This window comes from Fukomys damarensis, unplaced genomic scaffold (assembly GCF_012274545.1).
Source record: "Fukomys damarensis isolate Sample0158 unplaced genomic scaffold, DMR_v1.0_HiC HiC_scaffold_33, whole genome shotgun sequence".
Classification (NCBI taxonomy): domain Eukaryota; kingdom Metazoa; phylum Chordata; class Mammalia; order Rodentia; family Bathyergidae; genus Fukomys; species Fukomys damarensis.
In genome coordinates this window covers 54,106,295-54,124,847 of record NW_022900945.1, presented here as the reverse complement: position 1 = coordinate 54,124,847, position 18,553 = coordinate 54,106,295, and the positions used below count along the sequence as shown (strand labels likewise).

The following is an 18,553-nucleotide window of genomic DNA, read 5'->3' as shown; positions in this document are numbered from 1 at the left end:
CCCAGGGTGCCGGTTCGGCTGTGTTCACAGGGCAGCAGCGCGGCCTGAGGACCCACCGTGTCCTGGGCCGGGACAACGCGTCCTCCCCGCTGTGTCCCCGAGACAGGCCCCTGTCGTGGTCTCCATCGCTGTCCCCAGGCCACCCCTGCCTCTCCCTGCTCACGAACACAGGCAGCTGCACCTGGGAAATCCCTCTGAGGACCCACCCCGTCCTGGGCCGGGACAACGCGTCCTCCCCGCTGTGTCCCCGAGACAGGCCCCTGTCGTGGTCTCCATCGCTGTCCCCAGGCCACCCCTGCCTCTCCCCGCTCCCGACAACAGGCCTGCCGCTGGGTTCAGCTCAGACCCAGGGTGCCGGTTCGGCTGTGTTCACAGGGCAGCAGCGCGGCCTGAGGACCCACCCCGTCCTGGGCCGGGACAACGCGTCCTCCCCGCTGTGTCCCCGAGACAGGCCCCTGTCGTGGTCTCCATCGCTGTCCCCAGGCCACCCCTGCCTCTCCCTGCTCACGAACACAGGCAGCTGCACCTGGGAAAGATCCCTCTGAGCACACAAAGCCGCCTAAGTCAGGATCCCTAGCCTCTTCCACACCAAAAGCCAGTTCCCTCGCCACTCATCCGGGATTCAGCTACCATGCCGCGGTCTCCACCTTAGCACAGGGACTTTCCCTTTTTGTCCCCAAAGCCTTAGGAGGCCAACAGCCTCCAGGACTGCAGGACTCCAGTCGTCCCAGGGCCTCCTCCCTTCCCGAGATCCCGGCTACTCACTGAGGAAAGCGATGGCCCCGAGGAGCCATGAGGCCCAGCAGAGACGGGGGGCTCCTGGGCGGGGGCCCATCACAGCTGTCTGCAGTTCTGAACTGCAGAGGCAAGAAAGGAGGAAGAGCTCAAGGCTTATATGCTAACCCTGGGGGCGGGGCCACCAGTCACCAGCAGCCAGACCAGGATACACAAACACTCAGCTCTCCCGCCTCCCAGCACACGCAACGTGCCCGTGACGTGGAACTGCAGGGTAAGTGTGCGAGCGCCTGACTCCCACACAGGCCTCCCCCACCCCACCCCGCCTGCACCTGCTCCTGGACTCCAGCTCTGCCCCTGGCGGTGCCCTCCCCGCTGCCAGTTCTGACCAGGAACAGAGACGCGTTCTCCCAGCAGGCCTGGTGTGGGCCTGTGGATGAGGACAGACCCCAAAGCGTCCTGGGCTGAAGGCTTGGTCCCCACGGGTGGCGCCATCGGGAGGTGATGGGACCTTCAGGGGGTGGGGACGAGGGGAGGCAGAGGTCACAGGGGCCTCTGACGGGCATATTGTTGGCACCCTGGATGCGTGTAGTTCTCCCCCACCCCTGTCCTCTATGAGCTGAGCCGCGTTGCTCCACCACATGCCCCCACCATGATGTTCCCCTCACCCGGACTCAGAGCCACGGAGCCGGCGACCACAGACTGAGGCCTCTGAAACCCGGGGCCCAAACACCCCTTTCTCAGGTATGTTGTCACGGCGACAGAAAGGTGATGGACCCACCGGCCTAGCCCCTCCCGAGTCTGTGGGTTTTCCTGTCTCCCTGCCCCAATCAAAGAGTCAAATTTCCATTCTGTTCTCTAAGAATCTCTTCACCTGTCAGTTGCCTAAAGAAGAAGCTGTGGGCGCAGCCAAGGCTGAGGGTTTGGCCTGCACCTCCAGTGCAGGTGTCCCGGCTTCCTTTGGCTGGAAACCTGTTCTCAGCTCCCCTGACACCCGCCACCTGATCTCCATACCAGGCAGGGTCAGGAGCGGACAGGCTCCTGGGGCACTGCAGCCGGCAGCTTCCTCTGAGCCCCTGCTGGCCCCTTCTTGCCACCTGGGCTGGGGGACAAGAACCCCAGCTCCCAGCCACAGTGCAGCGGACTCAGCCTCACCGCCACCTACGTGGCCTCTGCTCCAGGTTCTCCCTCACGACCTGGACACCCATGGGAGGAAATTGGTCCCCTCTGCTCAGCCCTGGCGTCAGCCCCCTTCCTGGCCCTTGGCAGGTTCCCCTTGTCCTCTCCTGAGGTTCTCTGAGGCCACCCTGGCAGCACAACCAAAGCCTGCCCTGCATGCAGGCCTGGCCACCACCCTGCGGCCGGGTCAAAGGGTCTCCGCACTTAGGCCAGGTGAGGCTAGGAGGCAACCTAGAGGGGGAACTGAGGACAGCACAGGGGAGCCAACAGTTAATTCAAAGTGAGGTGAGAATGGCCACCAGGAGTCGGGGATTTTCACTGTGCAGAATCAGGGCCCTGACTGGCACTGGAGGGGTTCAGCTTTATAGATTAAAAAGAACAAGGGTTATGGCTGGGGATTTAGCTCAGTGGTGCTGTGCTTGCCTCGCAAGCTCAAGGCCCTGAGTTCGATTCCCGGTACCCTCCCCACCCCAGGTCAATCCAAAAGAGCAAGGGGTGAGGGTCCAGCAAACATTTGTTAGTTGCACTGGCTTTGAATGACAAGAATCACAAACATGGGCCGTTGCTCAACTTTCGCTCACTTTGTGTCATACACTTTGCCTTCCAGGAATGAATTGCACTGAACTGGGGCCGTGTATGTAGCTCAGTGGCAAAGCATTTGCCTCGCCTGGCACGTGTGCGGTACTCCTGCCCCAGGCCTAAGAACTGTGAGGCCTCATTCCTGTGATTTATCCATCCTTTCTCATACCCGAGTCCTGGAGGGATTGAACAATCTGAAAATGACACACAGCAAATCAAGAGCAGTTCTGCATCATGGAAGCAATTTCAGGAGTGAGCCCAACATCCCAGCGCTGTCCCACCTGCTCTGTGGCCTCCAGGAGACCCTGGAGTTCAGTCTGTGACCCTTACCTCAAACTGCTCCTTGGTGGCCTCGATGAGAGGACACTCGACACCGGCTCGGTCCCCTTTTTCCACCTGAAGTGGAGGACACATGCAGTTCCTGAGTCTCAGGGTCAGAAGCTTTCCCGATGGAGACCAGATCTGGTTCACCGCCAGTCTCTCAGGAGGACTCCAGGACCTACGCCAGGTCTCCTGGGCACCACCCCTGCCCCGTCCCTGTGGCTCCGCTGAGCGGACTGTTCCTTTGGGAACGGCTTGGTTAGGAGCAGGACTTGTATGAGGGGTGGGAAGAGAGCCCACGGAGAAGGAAGCAGGCAGTGGATGGAACTGAGGCCAAATTGTCAGCCAAGACTTTCCAGGCTGGTGAGGAGCCATGTGCTTCTTAAGTCTCCGGAAGTAGAACAGCGTTTTCAATGCACAGCCATTCTCCGCTACCACACAGGACGCTCCAACCACAGGAAGCATGAAAGGAGTCAGACACACCCGCCCGGTGCTATTAATGTTCTGGGGAGCTGAGAGAGTTACGAAAGTCTGTGGGCCACCGAGGTCTGAGGAGGAGGGAGTGGAGAAGTCTGGGGAGACAGGGCGCTCAGGAAAAACATGGAGTAAGAGGCAGCCCGGAGCGTGTGGGAATGCAAGGAGGGACAGGGTTACACGGAGGCCCCGGACCCCTGTGGACCTGATGGCAGGGAGGTAAGAGCCAGACCCCTGAGCTGAGAGAGCGGTAACAGGAAGAAATATTCACCGGACATCCACCGAGTGCAGGGGCTTTACGGGGTCACTTCAGATAATTCACATCATATGCTGAACTAACCCTAAATGCAGGATATCATCCAAGATGGGGAGGGGTCATCCCGAATGTCCCAAGAGATCAAAGAACGGGTGTGCGGTTTTATTGCAGGGAGAGGAAAGGATCTGGAAAGGGGCAACTCAAATGGGGATGTCAGAGAGCAGAGGGGGCGGTGCAGATCGATCCCAAGCCAGTGTCTGCTACGGAGACTGAAGTCCCGGTGCGGGAAGCAGCAGGCCCTGCCGGGTCAAGGTGGACTTAACTCGGACTAAACTGTCTCCCTCTGCATTAACCACTAGTTCTCCCAGCAGAGAGCCCCTGCTGCCTGCCTTTCGGGGTCCTGCTGGGATACCGCGTCACCAGGCGTCCTCCTCCTCTCCTCCCCGCGCTTGTCACCAATCAGCAATGGCTGCCCTTGGTGCTTTTGTCTTTGCTGCCGGAGCAGCTGAGATCAGCCCAGGACCCAGCTCTCTCTCAGTCTTGCCTGTTTCCTGTTCTGGTCCACTTGTGTCCTGTTGGTCCCAGGAGATTGAGACCCGCGGCAGGGCTTCTCCTTAGTGCCCTGCCCCCTAGTGGTAGGAATCGCTGGTACTTCTTTTGGTCAGAACGCTCCCTGGGAAGGTTCAGCCACCCTGAAAGTAGGATTTTATCAACTTGACTCTAAGACATAACTCATTTATTTTTGGATTCATTTTGTATGAGACAGACAGGAGTCTTTGGGGGACCAAGGGTGGAATGGTACAGTTTAATCTAAAGCTGCCCTCCAGAGTCTCACGTGTTTGGAAGTTGACCAGAAGGCAGGGCCACTGTCCTCAGCGGAGGAGTCAGGCCCCGATGAGCCCAGTGGAGTCTCTGCTGTGAGGGGAGGCTTGGCTGGAAGCGGGTCCCTGGCTGCCGGGCGCTGGGCACCTTTGCCTTGTCTCTGGCCCCTGCCACCGTTTCTGCCTTAGAGCCAGTCACCCCCAACTAGCTCTGTGACCCCAGGGAACCTCTCCTCTCCGTTGTGGTTGTCAGGAGTTGTGTCTCAGGGTGGGAAGGTGCGCAGGACATGAAAGTCTCAGGACCTGGGCAAAATACAGACCAGGTCTGTTTGCCAGAATGTAACAGGCACGGCCTTCAGCCCAGTTCCCAAGAGTCCCCCCCGCGATACCTCCCGAGCCTTGCCTTCCCTATGAGCGTTGTGTCAGCATCCGGTCTACTGAGCTCCAATCAGACTCTGCTCATGGCGTTCTAGGGCTTATCCAGCACACATCTCCTAACCTCTCCGATTCCTCCCCTTTAAACTGTTCCACATGCACCTGAACGACACGATCACACGTAGTCCCCCAAAGGACTCCATGTCTGGCATGTCTTTTCTGGACTAGGTCGCCGGGGCCGGTCCTGCCACCCACAACCTAAGCAGAAGAGCGTGGTTTGCCTCAGTTTCATGAGACTCAGGCTGTGTCTGCTGGCTCGAGAGCAGATCCATCAAGGCAGAAGGGCAAAGCTGCTTGTTTCACGCCAGCTGGAAGCACAGCAGGTTAATGGTTCCAGAGAGGACGGGTCCAGGCGTGACACACAGTACCCCATGCGACCCCTCAGCGACGCACCATGACGTACGCACAAGTGTGCTTCACTGAGCTCCCATCCATTGCAGAGTGGATCGACGCACAGCCTGTCCTCAGTGCCACAGTGAAACTCCAGTGGGATTCTCAGTAGAAACAATGCAACGCAGGGCACGGAGGAGCAGCAGCGGTAGGGAAACAAGTTCAAACCACCATTGACCTCCAATCAGTACTCAATGAACATGTCTTACGAAATCAGTGAAGTTAATCTTTCCCCTGCACAAAAGTAAAAGAAGGTCTTGGCACCAGGTTTCTCTATTACCAGTGTTAAACTGAGTCTTTAATTCAGAAGGAAAATAATGACAAGATCACAAAATGTTTAGTGTAAGGGATACTGCTGTGTAATGTTTTAGGGTTAGTGTTAGAATGGTGGTTAGGGCTGGGATTAGGGCTCGCACTACAACTATGATTACGGTTTGGTTTAGGGTTATGATTAGGACTAGTACTAGAGATACAGCTAGGGAGAAGTCTGGGTAAGTATTCTGTAAGTATAGAACTGTAGTTAGGGTTACTGTCAGGATTCTGGTTAGGGTAATAGTTACGTCTAAGGCTAGTATGTATCCAGATGTTCCCCCAAAGTCTTATGCAGTCATAGGTGGGTTTTTTCCGAGGTAGCTGGATGTAGGACGTGTGATGTTGGGATGATGAGGTTGATGTTGGGATTAAGGAGCCCCACCCAAGGAGCGGGCGGCCTGGACAAAATATAAAGGCAGGCTTCTTGCTGTGCAGCTGTTTGCAGCACATCTGTGCTTCTCTGCTTCCTGTGCCTGCCCTGCCACACCTTGGACGGTTTCTCCTCCTCGATGCCCCTCTGCCAAGCCACCCTGCCTTGGAGTCAGCTGACTATGGTTTGAAACATGTACAAACTATGAGCTCCAATAAACCATCCCTCCTTTAACTTTGGGTGTCAGCAAAGAGAAGGGATCTAAGATGGAGCCAAAGGATTTTCCCCCGCAGAGGCTACATCTTCTTTTTCTGAAATACTTTATAAATATGTAGTAAAAAGGCAAGAAATCCAAACAATCCAAGCTGCTTGCTCAACTCTTTCCCCAATTAGATTCTCAGTCCTGGCGATCAATTTCATGGTTGTCTTTCTTATGTCTTATGGTGCAAAAGGATGTTTGCCTGACTTTTCTAAAACATCTCTGGTATGTATTTTCAATGATGTATGCAACTCATACTGGTCAGGTACTGATGTCCCAGTGCCTGTTTTCAAAGGATTCAGGACACTGATTTGGATTCACCATAAACTTTTGCATGAGTCCAAAATTTCCTTTCCTACCATGTTTTTCACCTGTTCTCCTTTAATTCCTAATTTTCAACCTAGAGGACCACCTGGTTCTCGGAAAGATGTTCAGTCCAGTAGACAAAAGTTTGCTCTGGGACCATTACAGTTCATGGCCCTTTTCCACATGGACACTTAGCTCATGCAGATGTGAAAGAGGAAACAATGTCAAATTACGGTCAAGTCATCCAAAGGAAGAAGTTATACACACTCACAGGGAAATGACAGTCTTTTTTTTCCCCCTTCCTTTCCTATAATACATTTATCAACTTAGCAGAAAGACAAGCTGAATTTAAGATTGTTCACATTTGAAAAATGTGTCATATTCTCTGCTAGTAATAAATAAGGAACCCCTGATAATGGAATTTTAACATAGCAATTTCATCAACAGATCTTTGAAGACTGCTTTTGTATTTGTTTGGGGTTTTTTTTTAGGTACCAGGGATTGAACTCAGGATCTTTTGCCTGCAAGGCAGGTGGTGGAACTACTGAGCTAAATCCCTGGCATTCTGTTTTTAAGAGGGTAAAAACAATGATGATGTTTGCAAAGTTCAGCGAAGTCCATCTTCTGTCCAAGCTTTGGATGGAAGCCCTTATTTTTTTCTTTTACTTAGAGACAGGGTAGATACAGTACTGTTGTAATAGTGAAACAATTCTGAAGTCCACTGAAAAGTTGCACAATACAGAAATCTGTTGCTCCATCTTCTCCGACATAAAGGAGTGACTACACTGGTTAGCAACGTTGGCATACTTTTGTTGAGTTGGAATTATCCCATGATGTGCAAGACCTCTCTTTAACTCCAGATCCTCCAATTTTCCCCACAATTCTCTGCGCTCTTTTCCACACTGCCAATCTGACTTGTGTGTTGCTGTGAGTTCATCAAACGTGGAGCCGTTCACTCCATAAGTGCCTTCAACACACTGGCCACTCATGTGGCAAGAGCCAGATTCCAGTGTTCTTTTGAAACCCTACGGAGGCTTCCCAGTTCCCAGTTCCCTGTGAAGGCGGCCATTCTCTCATAAGAGGTCTCGAGTCCTGCATTCAATTTGTTGCAGCTGTATCTCTAATTCAGCTTCATAGTCTCAGTGTTCTTTTGAAACCCTACAGAGGCTTCCCAGTTCCCAGTTCCCTGTGAAGGCGGCCATTCTCTCATGAGAGGTCTCGAGTCCTGCATTCAATTTGCTGCAGCTGTCTCTCTATTTCAGCTTCCCTCCTGGAATTCGAGGAGTTCTTCCTGTGTATTCTCCGCCCTCTGCTTGCAGGTCATCGCTAGATCTTTCCGATAGTCTGCTGCTTCTTCCTCGGGGAGGAGAGTCTTTCCCAAGTCCTCCACTGTGAAGACAGGCAGGAGCTCACTCTTCTTGTGGCATGGTGCCTGGCTCAGGCGGAGAAGACGCGGCCTGGCCCAGTCTTAGTCATGGTGGTCTGGGTACAAAATAAGGCACAGAAAGAAGCTTGTCCTGACCCTAGCTTGCTTGCTTTGCTGCCTTCTATCTGCCGTGAGCGGTTTCTCCCCTGCAGTGCCTCTCTGCCAGGCCACTCTGCCTTGGATCCAACAATTATGGACTGAAACCGGTACAAACTGTGAGCTAAATAAACTTTTTTCCCTTTCACTTTGCATGTTGAGTATTTTGTCTCAGCAAGGAGAGGAAAGTAACTAAGACATTTCAGGTTAGTTTCAAGGTTAAATTTAGGGTTCAGGCTAGGACTGGCATTAAGGTTAAAGTTAGCAGTAGGGTTAGGTTTAGCCGAGGATCAAGGTCAGTGTTAGGGTTAACATTAGGTTTAGGGTTACGATTGGCAGAAGTCTATGGTAAAGCTTAAGAATAAGGTGAGGTCTAGGCCTAGGGTTCGGGCTAGCATTAGTGTTTGGCTTTAGGTTAGGTCCTGGCTTAGGCTAATGCTTGGATGAGTGCTAGAGTTAGGTCTAAGGCTAGGGCTTGGCTAGGGCCCAGGTGAGGAGCTGTGGTTAGTGTCAGGATTAGGTCTTGATTGAGGCCGATGCTTAAGTTTAGGTTAGGATTGCTATTATGGTTAGGTACAAAGCTAGTCCCAGGGTTAGGTTTAAGGTCAGGGTTACAGTTAGAATTTGGGCTAAAGTAGAGCTAGGGATAGTTTTAGGGTTAGGCTTAGGGCAGAGCTTAGGGTAGGGGGTATTTATAGAGTTTTGTTTAGGATTAGGTTTGGCCAAGGGTTATGGCTATGCCTCAGGTAGGATTAGGGTTAGGTTTACGTGTCTGTTTTAAGTTGTGTCAGGTTTAGGCTAAGGCTAGCGTTAGGACTCAGGCGTCTGCCTTGGGCTAGCTTAGAATCGGTTCAGTTTTAGATATACTTTCAGTGTTAAGGTTCGGAGTAAGCCTAATGCTCAAGCTAGGTTCAGGGTTAGAGCTGAGGTAAGGGCCCTTTCTAGAGCTAGGGCTAGGGTTAGGAGTAGAGGTGATGTAGGATTAGATCTGAGTTCTGAATGAGGATTCCACCCACCATTAGTGTTAGATTGGGTCATGTGTTCTACATGTAACATGAAAAGGGTTTTACTACATGGTACAGAAGTGCATCAAAGCTTTGGTTGGTTGCACAGCCCAGCCATCTCCAGGAGCACAGACCTGTAACTCCACGAGCAGGGTGCCCAGAACAGCTGTGACCAGAAGAGTGACCCATGGAAAGTGAGAGCTTATAGACATGTGTTTCATGTAAGTGGCTACACAGAAGTAGACAACCCTGGAGACTAAAGAACTTGTGCCTGGTTCTAATTTCAGGAAGAGGAAAAGTTCTAAAAAGCCATTACCAAAGACCAAGCATGGATGTGCCGCCCTAGGGGAAAGAGGGGAACTGTGGGAAACTCAGGTCAGCACTCTGAGGGAGCAGGGCAGAGATGGGTGGCTGTTTCTTGATGTGGGAGGAGAGTTAGGTGCTAAGGGAAAAGAAAAGGTGAAGCAGAAGCTCTGCGTTATTGTCTTCTGCCCACCTTCCTGGCCAGGTGAGCGAGGAGAGCCCCCAGCCCAGCCCTGTGCTCTTTCTCTCTCCCTGTCTAAACCCTTAAACGATTGGCTGCTAAAAGAAAATACCTGCGTGATCATTTTCCCTAGCAGTGAATAGAACTCAAACATTAAAAACCACAGGGAGGTGGATAGAGTGGTATCCATGGCTCAGTCGGAGAAGAACGAAAACTCTGAACAAGCTTTGGGAAGTGGTTCACAGAAGGAGTTTGGGAAGGTCTGGTGATGCCATCTGTGAAAGCAGCCTCAGGGTGCTGTCGGCCAGCTTGTTGGGGACTTGGATCAGAGCTCAGAACGCCAGAATGGGAAGAGAAGGGCAGACTGTGAAGACCAGGCGCAGGAGCTTTCAGCTGGGAAGGAGGATTCCATTGGCAAGATTGGTCTCCACCGCTCATGAGCTTTTACACAACGATTTCATTTTATGGCCACAGTTGTAGAGGACAGAAAGAGTAAACCTCAGCTGTCTCGGCCTTACTGGTGTGGCCATTGAAGGGGAGCTCCCTAACCTGCCACGCTTTTTCTCAGCACCGCTCCCCACTGGGTCGCATTTGGAAAGGCCCATCCTCTCCCGGCTCTGGAACCGCCCCGCGCCACTGTTATGTTTTCCTGTTGTCTGTCCCCCTTCCGTATTCTGTCGCAGTGTGGTAGGTTCCCTGTTCGTGTAACTATTGACTCGGGGAAAGAAGATGAATGGACTCCCTCCTGACAGTGTGAGCAATTACTGGGACTGCAGCCTGGCGACACACTTGCTGTGTGTCCCGGGGACAGCTGGAGTAGGGACAGCGGGGTGAGACTCTCCTCCTGGAAATGGTCTTTCTCAGGCACTCAGTAGCCACCCCCTCATCCCTGGAATCCATTTGCAGGGTACCCTTGTGTCCGGTCACTCTCACCTGCTAATATCGGAGAAGGCCCAGCGAGGTGGAGACGCGCTTCTGAGCGGGGAGCCCCTAGGCCCTGCGTCTGGTCACCCATGTAGCTGTCCCTCGGTGACCTTCTGCTTCCTTCCTGTTCCTCTTGCCCTCGAAATCTGCATCACACCGTTACCCACGCAGGGCCATTGGTTTTCACCATGGTCGGCTTCACACAGCCTTGTGCTGTTCCGACCTCTCCACCATACCTATTGTAGCTGTGAGCATTATACAAAGGCTCCTCAGAGATTTTGGCCCGTAGTTTTCTTCTTTGTGGTTTCTTTGCCTGGCCATGGGATTAGGGAAATTCTAGCCTTGTAAAATTAGTTGAGCAGTGTTCTCCCCTCCTCAGTTTTTGGGAAGGGCTCGAGGACAGTATTTATTCTTTTTATATGCTTCGGAGTCTCATCAGTGAACCTCTCTCATCCTGGGATTTTCTTTGATGGCAGGCTTTTAAATTACTAATTCAGTTAGTACTCATTACTGGTCATTTAAGGTTTTCTACTCTTTGTCATTCAATCTCGCGAAGTTGTGCATTTCTAGAATTTGCTCATTTCTCAAAGATATCCAATTTGTGGGCACATAATTGTTCACAGTAGTCTTTCATGATACTTTGATTCCCTATGGCATCAGCTGTAATGTCTTCCCTCTCCCTCTCCCTCTCCCTCTCCCTCCACCTCCCCCTCCCTCTCCCTCTCCCTCTCTTTCTCTTCCTCTCCCCAGTACGGGAGATTGAACTCAGGACCTTGTGCGTGCCAGGTGGGTGTAGTACCACTGAGCTAAATCTCCAGGCCCTGAGTTATCTTTCTTTTTTATTAAAAATAGAATGAACAGGCAAATCAGTGTGCCTCTCCTGGTGGCTGTAGGGTAAAGGGTTAGGTTTATTCCTTGATGTGTTTTGTGCCTAGAGAAAAATGTGCTGAAATTGAGGAGCAATCACTTGTTAGCTATTTCTCCAGTGGAGCCGAGAAGCCCTAATTGATGATGAAACCTCCAGTGTCATGTGGGGTAATCGCAAGGGCTTTGCTCTCGCAGTAATCCATGCAGCAGCGAGGAGGGGACTCGGGCGCAGAGGTGGAGGATGGCAGGGATCTGGCCACAAGCAAGGCCACAGCCGAAGAAAGCACACAACTCAGGACCCGAGGCAACTGTGCTAATGCCATCCCTAACTGCACTTCACACCCTTTATCTCTACATTCACACAAAATACTCAAGATGGCTTTATTTTTCTAGCTCACTAATTTTATTGGTACGTTTAGGTATACAGTATGCTGACATTCATCATGGGATCTGGTACCTTGCCAGGTCATAATCTCGGTTCTTAATTGTCTCCCCATTCCCTGCCCTCCCTTCCACCCTTCCAACCTCTCCCCATTTACAAAGAGTTTGTTTCTGTTCTTTCCTCTCCCTTCTTTCCTTTCCCCTACCCCTCCCAGTTCCCCTTCCCCTTTGGACCTTTTCTTCCTGTTTTACACGATCTACTATACATTGATCCTTATTTACACTTCCAGCTTCTCACAGCACAGGAGCGATTCCGTAGTTACACACGTGCATCCTCTTTATTTCACTGACGAGAATCTCCTCAGTGTGCGTCCAGCGTCACAGAAGCCCCTACTTCTTCATTCTCCAGAAAGATTTAGATCACCCGGAGGAATGAGTTTATTTAGGCAGCTTTAGGAAAACTTCCGCTACCCATTTGCTCCAGCGCATGGAGTTTCCAGAGAAGATATGGACCGATTGAGGTGATCCCGTTCCCGTGCTCCAAAGATAACAGCAGCAGAATTAGCTGAAAAGACCAAGAATGCTGTTCAAGCTCTGATTGATGAGGAGCACCGAGGAATACGAGGAAACATTATGAGTGCTTTGTGAGAGCGGTTCCATAAAACAAAGGATCCATGAGAAGATGACTTAATACATCTGTTCAGGTGTTTGTGGCTGTGCTACTGCCTTTCGAATGTCATGAGCCTTGTAATTCGTATTTTTAAAAAATCACGTTAAAAACATCTTTCTTAGAACTTTAAATTTATATTCTCAATTTGGGTTGAAAGTAATTCTGTCAAATTTAATTAGTAACTTATTACAGGCCTAATAATTTGGAAAAATGCTCCTATTTCATTCGTAAAGTCTTAACTATGCCTTATAAACATATACATTCTTGAAGTTAAATATCCTTTTTTTATTTGTATTTTTATTGAGATTATTGGTACATTCTAGGTATACACTATAAATTTTCTAATCACACTAGTCTAGATCAAGCGAACATTCCTGAATCTGTATCTGTCAGACTGAGCTGATTTTGAGAGAGGGTATAAACTAGGGGTTAGCATAGTTGATGAGTTAGAAATAAATACTTTTTCTGTCCTTCATTCCCTTCATGGTTTTGGGTGAGTCAGGGAACGTTGTTGTGCCTCCATTATTTACTTCTGAAAAGTAGGATAATATCATGGTAATGATTTTTCACTTGTTTACATTTATTCATCTATTTTGGGTCAGGGTCTTGCTAAATTGCTAAGTTGCCTGGGCTGAGCTCCAATTTGCCACTGTCCTGCCTCAGCTTCCCAGAGTACTGGGATTATAGGTGTGTACCACCACACCTGCCTACAGTGTTACTATTTCGCTTGATTACATTTACTGCAGTTGAGAATTGTCAAGCCAGAATTATAGCTGAATCGATGAAATAATACCCCAACCGCCTAGGAGATATGTAGATATTTTGTCCATCAGATGTTCAAATTATTTCCATAGGTAGGATGTATAGTTGCCAAGCACAGTGAGAAAGCTGTAGTTTTTCAAACACAATACAAAGAATTCAGGTACATTATAATTTCTAAATGTTAGTCAAACATTTATTATATTTTTAACAAGAGCCTGTAAACAAACTCTAGGTTTGACTATTGTCAGCCCTGTAATACAACACTAGCAGCGCAAGAATAAAGCTCACCATCACGCTCCGCCTTCCACGGTAGTGGCTATTCTAGGTTGAGGAAAAGCCGAGCTAAAGAAAATTCCACCCAGGCTCGATGTTGTGGCTCACGGAGCCCATCAGCGGGGATATTGCTTCAGAAAGACATGCCATGGACAAGGAATTTATGTGAACACAAGGCTTTCGAATGTGAAGGGCTTTGGAATGTTTGTCTCCTTGAAAATTAATTGTTAAAAGTATTTGAAAATGCAGCACCTCCTCTCCTTTCTAGATGTTAAAGTGCTTGGGTTGTATATCGATTTTTGTATTACAAATGTATACTTACATGTAATATATGTAAAATCATACAATATAACAATAAAAATGAAACAGAACTGTCGTTTCAAAAACTACAATGCACAATATCAAAGACAGGTACTGGTCAGGGCATGTACAGGAAAATAGTAGGGAATTCTCTTTCTGGCCTGAGTTTGAAGGCCATTGAGTCTAGTATATCATATTTTACCTAGTTGCTATAAAATCAGAAGATAAAGTAAGATCACCAAGATCAGAAAGCATGTCCGTGTCGCCAGGCCGAGCAGCCCGCTCCGAAGCCTCCTGGGGCTGAGGCCCCGAGAGACCCCTGTGAGCTCACACTGGCGGGACCCTGTCCTGGTCGAACAGAGAGCACCTGGACGGCTTCATGCACTCCATGCAGCCACTGAGTCTGCGCCTGGACACCCTGGGGAGCCGGACCTTTTCACCTCACTAGCACCTCACAGGAGAGGTGAGCAGGGGCCACGATTAACCTGCCTCTCCACGGGGAGGACACTGATTTCCAACACAGTGAAACAGCCACCCTAACACCCGGAGCGTTCTGAGTGGCAGCCCAGGGCCAAGGGCCAGATTCTAGTGATCTTCCCAGATCCAAGGCGCCTGGCAGGGAAAGGAGGCTCCACACTGACAGGGCCTCTGGTTTCAGGCCCAATGGACCCAACGCAAGCCCTCTGACCGAGCTCACTTCCTCTACTTCTCCACGGCTCCATGCTCCCGCCGAACACCTAGGGTGAGGGTTTCCATCTCATAGGAAGCGCTCCTCACGTGTGCTAATGTTCATCTTGCTCTCCACCTTCTGCGGTCCCCCTTTCCTGGCACCCACAGGGGATCCAGGTGGTTCGGAGACAAAGGTCAGACCTGTCACAGGCCTCAGCTCTTCTCCCTCACACCACACCCAGGCAGTGAGTTTGGGACTCGGGGATACAACTGAGCAGCCTCTGGCCTCAGCACTGTCACCTCCCCTGCACCTCCCACTCCAGGCCTCGCCTGGACCTGCTGGCCTAGAAGCCACACTGGGTCTCCCAGCGGCCAGGAATCGGCACCATTCCGGGCCTGCTGCCTCCTTCCTGAGGCAAAACCCTGTTCCCCAGCAGAGGCTCCCAGGAGAGGCGCACACGGTTTTTCATCTGACTCTCAAGCATCCCGCCTTTCGTGCAGCAGCGTTATCTTTCAAGCTGGAGAAGGCCCCACTGCAAGGCTCCCACCCAGCTCCCCCAAAGGGCTCCTGCCCAACCTCTGTGTGGCAGGGACATTCACACCTGAGCCCCATTAGACGGACCCCTTCCTACTGGCTCCCTTGAGGTCTGCACTTCCCTCGTAGAGGAGGGGGAGCCCAGCCACACAGGTTCCTGAGTGCATCTCTGCTCAGAGGCTCTGAGCATCTCCCTCTGTCTAGGGGAGGAGGACAGACCTCGCCTCTGTGGGGGTGCGGGCCACAGCTTTCCCCCAGGGAAGAGCGTGAGTCTACAGCCTGCACCCACAGCCCCAGAATGGACTGCAGACCTTGAGGCCCTTCTGATGGGACAAAGAGGGAGGGGTAGGTCTGGTCTGAGCTGTGCACTGAGAGAATAACCCCTACTTAGGAGGGTACATCGATCCCTCATGGACCTCGGACACCCCATCGGCTCTCCAGCCTGCCCGGTGCTCGTCTTCTCCTCTGGACTATGGCCCTTCCCCGCTGGCCCTGCCTGGACATGCGGACCCTGCCAGTGCTGGGCACTTGAGACAAGACAGGTGGGCTGGCTGTGACCGTGCGCTCTGCTGCAGGACCTGGCCCTGTGAGCAGGGAGGTGGAAGACCCTCCCTCAGGCTTCTGTGAGTGCAGGGCGGGCCCTGGAGTGAGTGTCTGGGCCTCACCCACTTGCTGGCTCTGAAGGCCCTGGGGGTCACAGATGCTATGGGGGCAGCTCTCAGCCTGGACAGGTTTCCACCCAGTAAATATTACAGAGCACACCTGTGCCTGTCCCAGTCACCATCTGCCACAGTTTCTTGCCTCAGGTTGGCTTCTGGAAGCACAGCCTCACCCTGCCCCTCCTCCCCTGGCAGACATCCCACCCCCTGATGCTCTGTGGGAATGAAGCAGCTCCTCTCTCTGAGTTGTCCCGAGGCTCCACACTAGCGCATGTGTGCTGCAGGTCCACAGTGAACCCCACAACCCTGTCCTGTGAGGCGCCCCCTCCCGAGGACGCAGGCAGGCCTCTGTCACTGGGCTGGGCCATGTGGGCTTCCAGCGCTGACAACCACACCTGGGGCTCTCCTCCCATTCACTCATTTGTACTCAGTAAGGAAGGTGAGAGAGAAAGACAGGGCCTCACACTGAGATCCCTCTGGTCAGGTCTGCGGGGAGCAGGACAGGGGGTTCCCAGGTCGCTGTGTGCTCCCCTCTCTCAGCTGTGACCTCCTGAAGTCCGGGTCATGGGAGGCGCAGGTCGCAGTCTGACTGCAGGATCTGCAGAGCCACAGGCCCAGGCCCCCCTGGGGCTGATTCTCCTGTGAACCTGGGCAAGCTGAGCCCAGAGCGGGAAGAGCAGCACAAAGCAAGGCAGTCTCTCAGAAGAGGAGGAAAAGCTTGCTGAGGGCGGGTAGGCTGCTCCCCAGTACTGTAGCACCTGAGGGCACTGCAGAATCATTTCAGCTGCAGCCCTATGGAAGGCCAGGACAGACATTACAAGTTCAAGCCCAGCTTGGGCAACTTAGCAAATTAACAAGACCCTGCCTCAAAATACAACATGAGAAACACTTGAGAATGTAAGTCAATTTGAAGGCACCTGGTTCAATTTCCAACACCAAAACGAAACAAAACAACAAAAAAGCCTAAGAACTAAAAACAAAACAAAACCCTGAACACGATTTCGCCCTCAATTGTGCCTGTGCTCCGGTGAGCACGGGCGGCCCGGCCTCAGCTCTCTCAGCCCCGGCCTCACCGGGCTGCCCCAGGCCGCCTCAGGCCGGGTCTCCACCACCTCCCCACCCTGGCGCTCTCAGGCCGCTCCCCTTTCCTGGACACCTGGGCGCTGGGCCCCGGCGAACACTCAGGCCTTTCCTGCCTCTGCCGCTAAGCTGTGCGAGGCTCAGGTGTCCGTGGCCTCTTCTGAGCTAGGACCTTCGCGGGGCTGCGGGGCCCACAGAAGACAGGGAGCCAAGGCAGCGGGACGGCCCTGGAGCCCCAGGAGCCCAGCTCCTTCCCTTTCCCTTCTTCAGGGAGCCGGGCTGAGCCGCCTTAGGCGATGGCGCCACCTCCCGGCGCTGCTCGGGACTCCCGAGACGGCGAGGTCCCGGACGGGAGCAGGAGGAAACCACTGTGCTTGGGGGACTGAGCCCTGGCAGCGGGAAACCGGGTGGGGTCCTGGCCTTGCCAAATACCAGCCGCCGGCCCAGGCAAGTCACCTCACCGCCCCTTAGAGTCCTCTCACCTCTGAGGAGGAGATGATGATTCCACCCCCGGAGAAAGACGCTGCTCCGGTGGCCCCGCCCCTTCCCCTCGCTCCGGCTCCTCCTCCCGGCCCTTCCCAGGTCCCGACCCCGGTCACCCTCCCAGGGGTCCCCGCGGGGGCGCATGCGCACCCTGATTCCCACCAAGACCCCACCTCCACCAGGAAGCTTCTCAGGGGCTGCGGTCCTCTCCAGCCGCTCTCCGTGCTGCTTTCTCGGGTCCAAACCTCTGAAGGGTGACGGTGTTCGGTACCAGCCCGGGCCTGGTGCTGCGCTGGGGACCAAAGTGCGGCGGGCGTAATACATAGAGTCGCACGTGAGCTGTGTAATAGGAAACATTTCTATCCTTTAAGAATTGTGTACATATTTTATATAATTTACGTATAGCGCATTTTGTGATTGTTGTGATATGGAACGTTATTCACATCGTGTGTCCTGTTATATTAATTTAAAGAATGACATTTATAAAAAGTCCACCCTGCGGAGGGGCGGGGGACCGCGCCCGATTTGCTTGGCCAGAAAACGGCTCCGGGTGGCCGCTCTTCTCCCTGCGGAAAGGAGGCCAGGGGACTTCTGCGCAGTCGGAGCTCTCACCGGATGGGAAAGCCCTGTCTGCGGAGGACGGGTCTGGGGCACTGCTGCCGAGGACGGCGACGTGCTTATGCCCCAGTCAGCCGTGAGGAGCCAGCCCGACTGGCCCGGTTATAGAAGTGAGTCTGCCAAAGCCCACGTCCTGAGGTCAGAGCAACCGGCCCCCAAATTCCGTTCCCACCACTAAAACCTTCTGACTGCAAGGAGAGTGTTCTAGTTACAACCACATATTTTGTCTCTTTTATTTCTAATATGAGAATGCTTTGTCTTGTCTTTCATGGGCCTTATTTACATTAATTTCCGTAGAAACCACAGGATTACTAATCCTCTCACCCATCCCTGCCTTGCACGAAGCTTGCCTTTGCCCCAGTTGGTTGGGAATAAGCATTCGACCCTGGGACTGGCCAGGGCCGTTGTTGGTTGCACCGGCTCTGGTCATCCTGGCAGTGCCTTTCTCTCTCTCAGTTCTGACTCTTCGTGTACTTTCATCTCAGGCCTGTGTCGTATACTGAGCAGGGGACTGGATCCTAACTGCAGGGGTCTCCAGTAACTGTGAGCAGCGGGGCTTCTATGCTGAGCAGCACTGTGCAGCCTGGAGCCCTCCCTGCGCATCCCGGGGAAGCCTGGGCTCTCCATAGGCACAGGCAGGTGTGAATCTTCTGCCCTCTCCTGTGTCCCAGGCGCCAGGATCATAGGAAGCCCCTGCTCCTGCGTGAGGTGCGGCAGGGATTCCAGTCAGGTGGGGGCGGATGCTCCTCGAGGATGCAGAGAAACACGCACTGAGGAATCCTGATGAATACAGAGGACAGGAGTTGCAGGGTGCTGGCAGAGGAGGAGAAACAAGGGACAGGAGGAGCTCTCTGAGGAAGGACAGTGAGGCTCAGTGCGGGGTCC

The 18,553-nt window shown here is 52.7% G+C and overlaps 1 protein-coding gene and 1 long non-coding RNA gene across 5 annotated transcripts in view; one reads left to right on the top strand and one right to left on the bottom strand.

Moving 5' to 3' along the window:
* LOC104875972 (SLAM family member 5-like) overlaps positions 1 to 982 on the bottom strand; it is a 16,011-nt gene extending 15,029 nt beyond the window's left edge. For all 4 annotated transcript variants that reach the window (XM_033758118.1, XM_033758120.1, XM_010643750.2 and 1 more), the window contains exon 1: positions 766 to 982. In XM_033758118.1, the coding sequence (XP_033614009.1) occupies positions 766 to 835 (70 nt within the window). In that variant the 5' untranslated portion in view covers positions 836 to 982. The remainder of the gene's footprint in view (positions 1 to 765) is intronic.
* On the top strand, positions 931 to 3,576 carry LOC104875973. Its single transcript, XR_784209.2, has 3 exons — positions 931 to 1,009; positions 1,328 to 1,479; positions 2,522 to 3,576. It is a non-coding gene; the product is annotated as an uncharacterized LOC104875973 (long non-coding RNA).
* Positions 3,577 to 18,553: the final 14,977 nt, after the last annotated feature.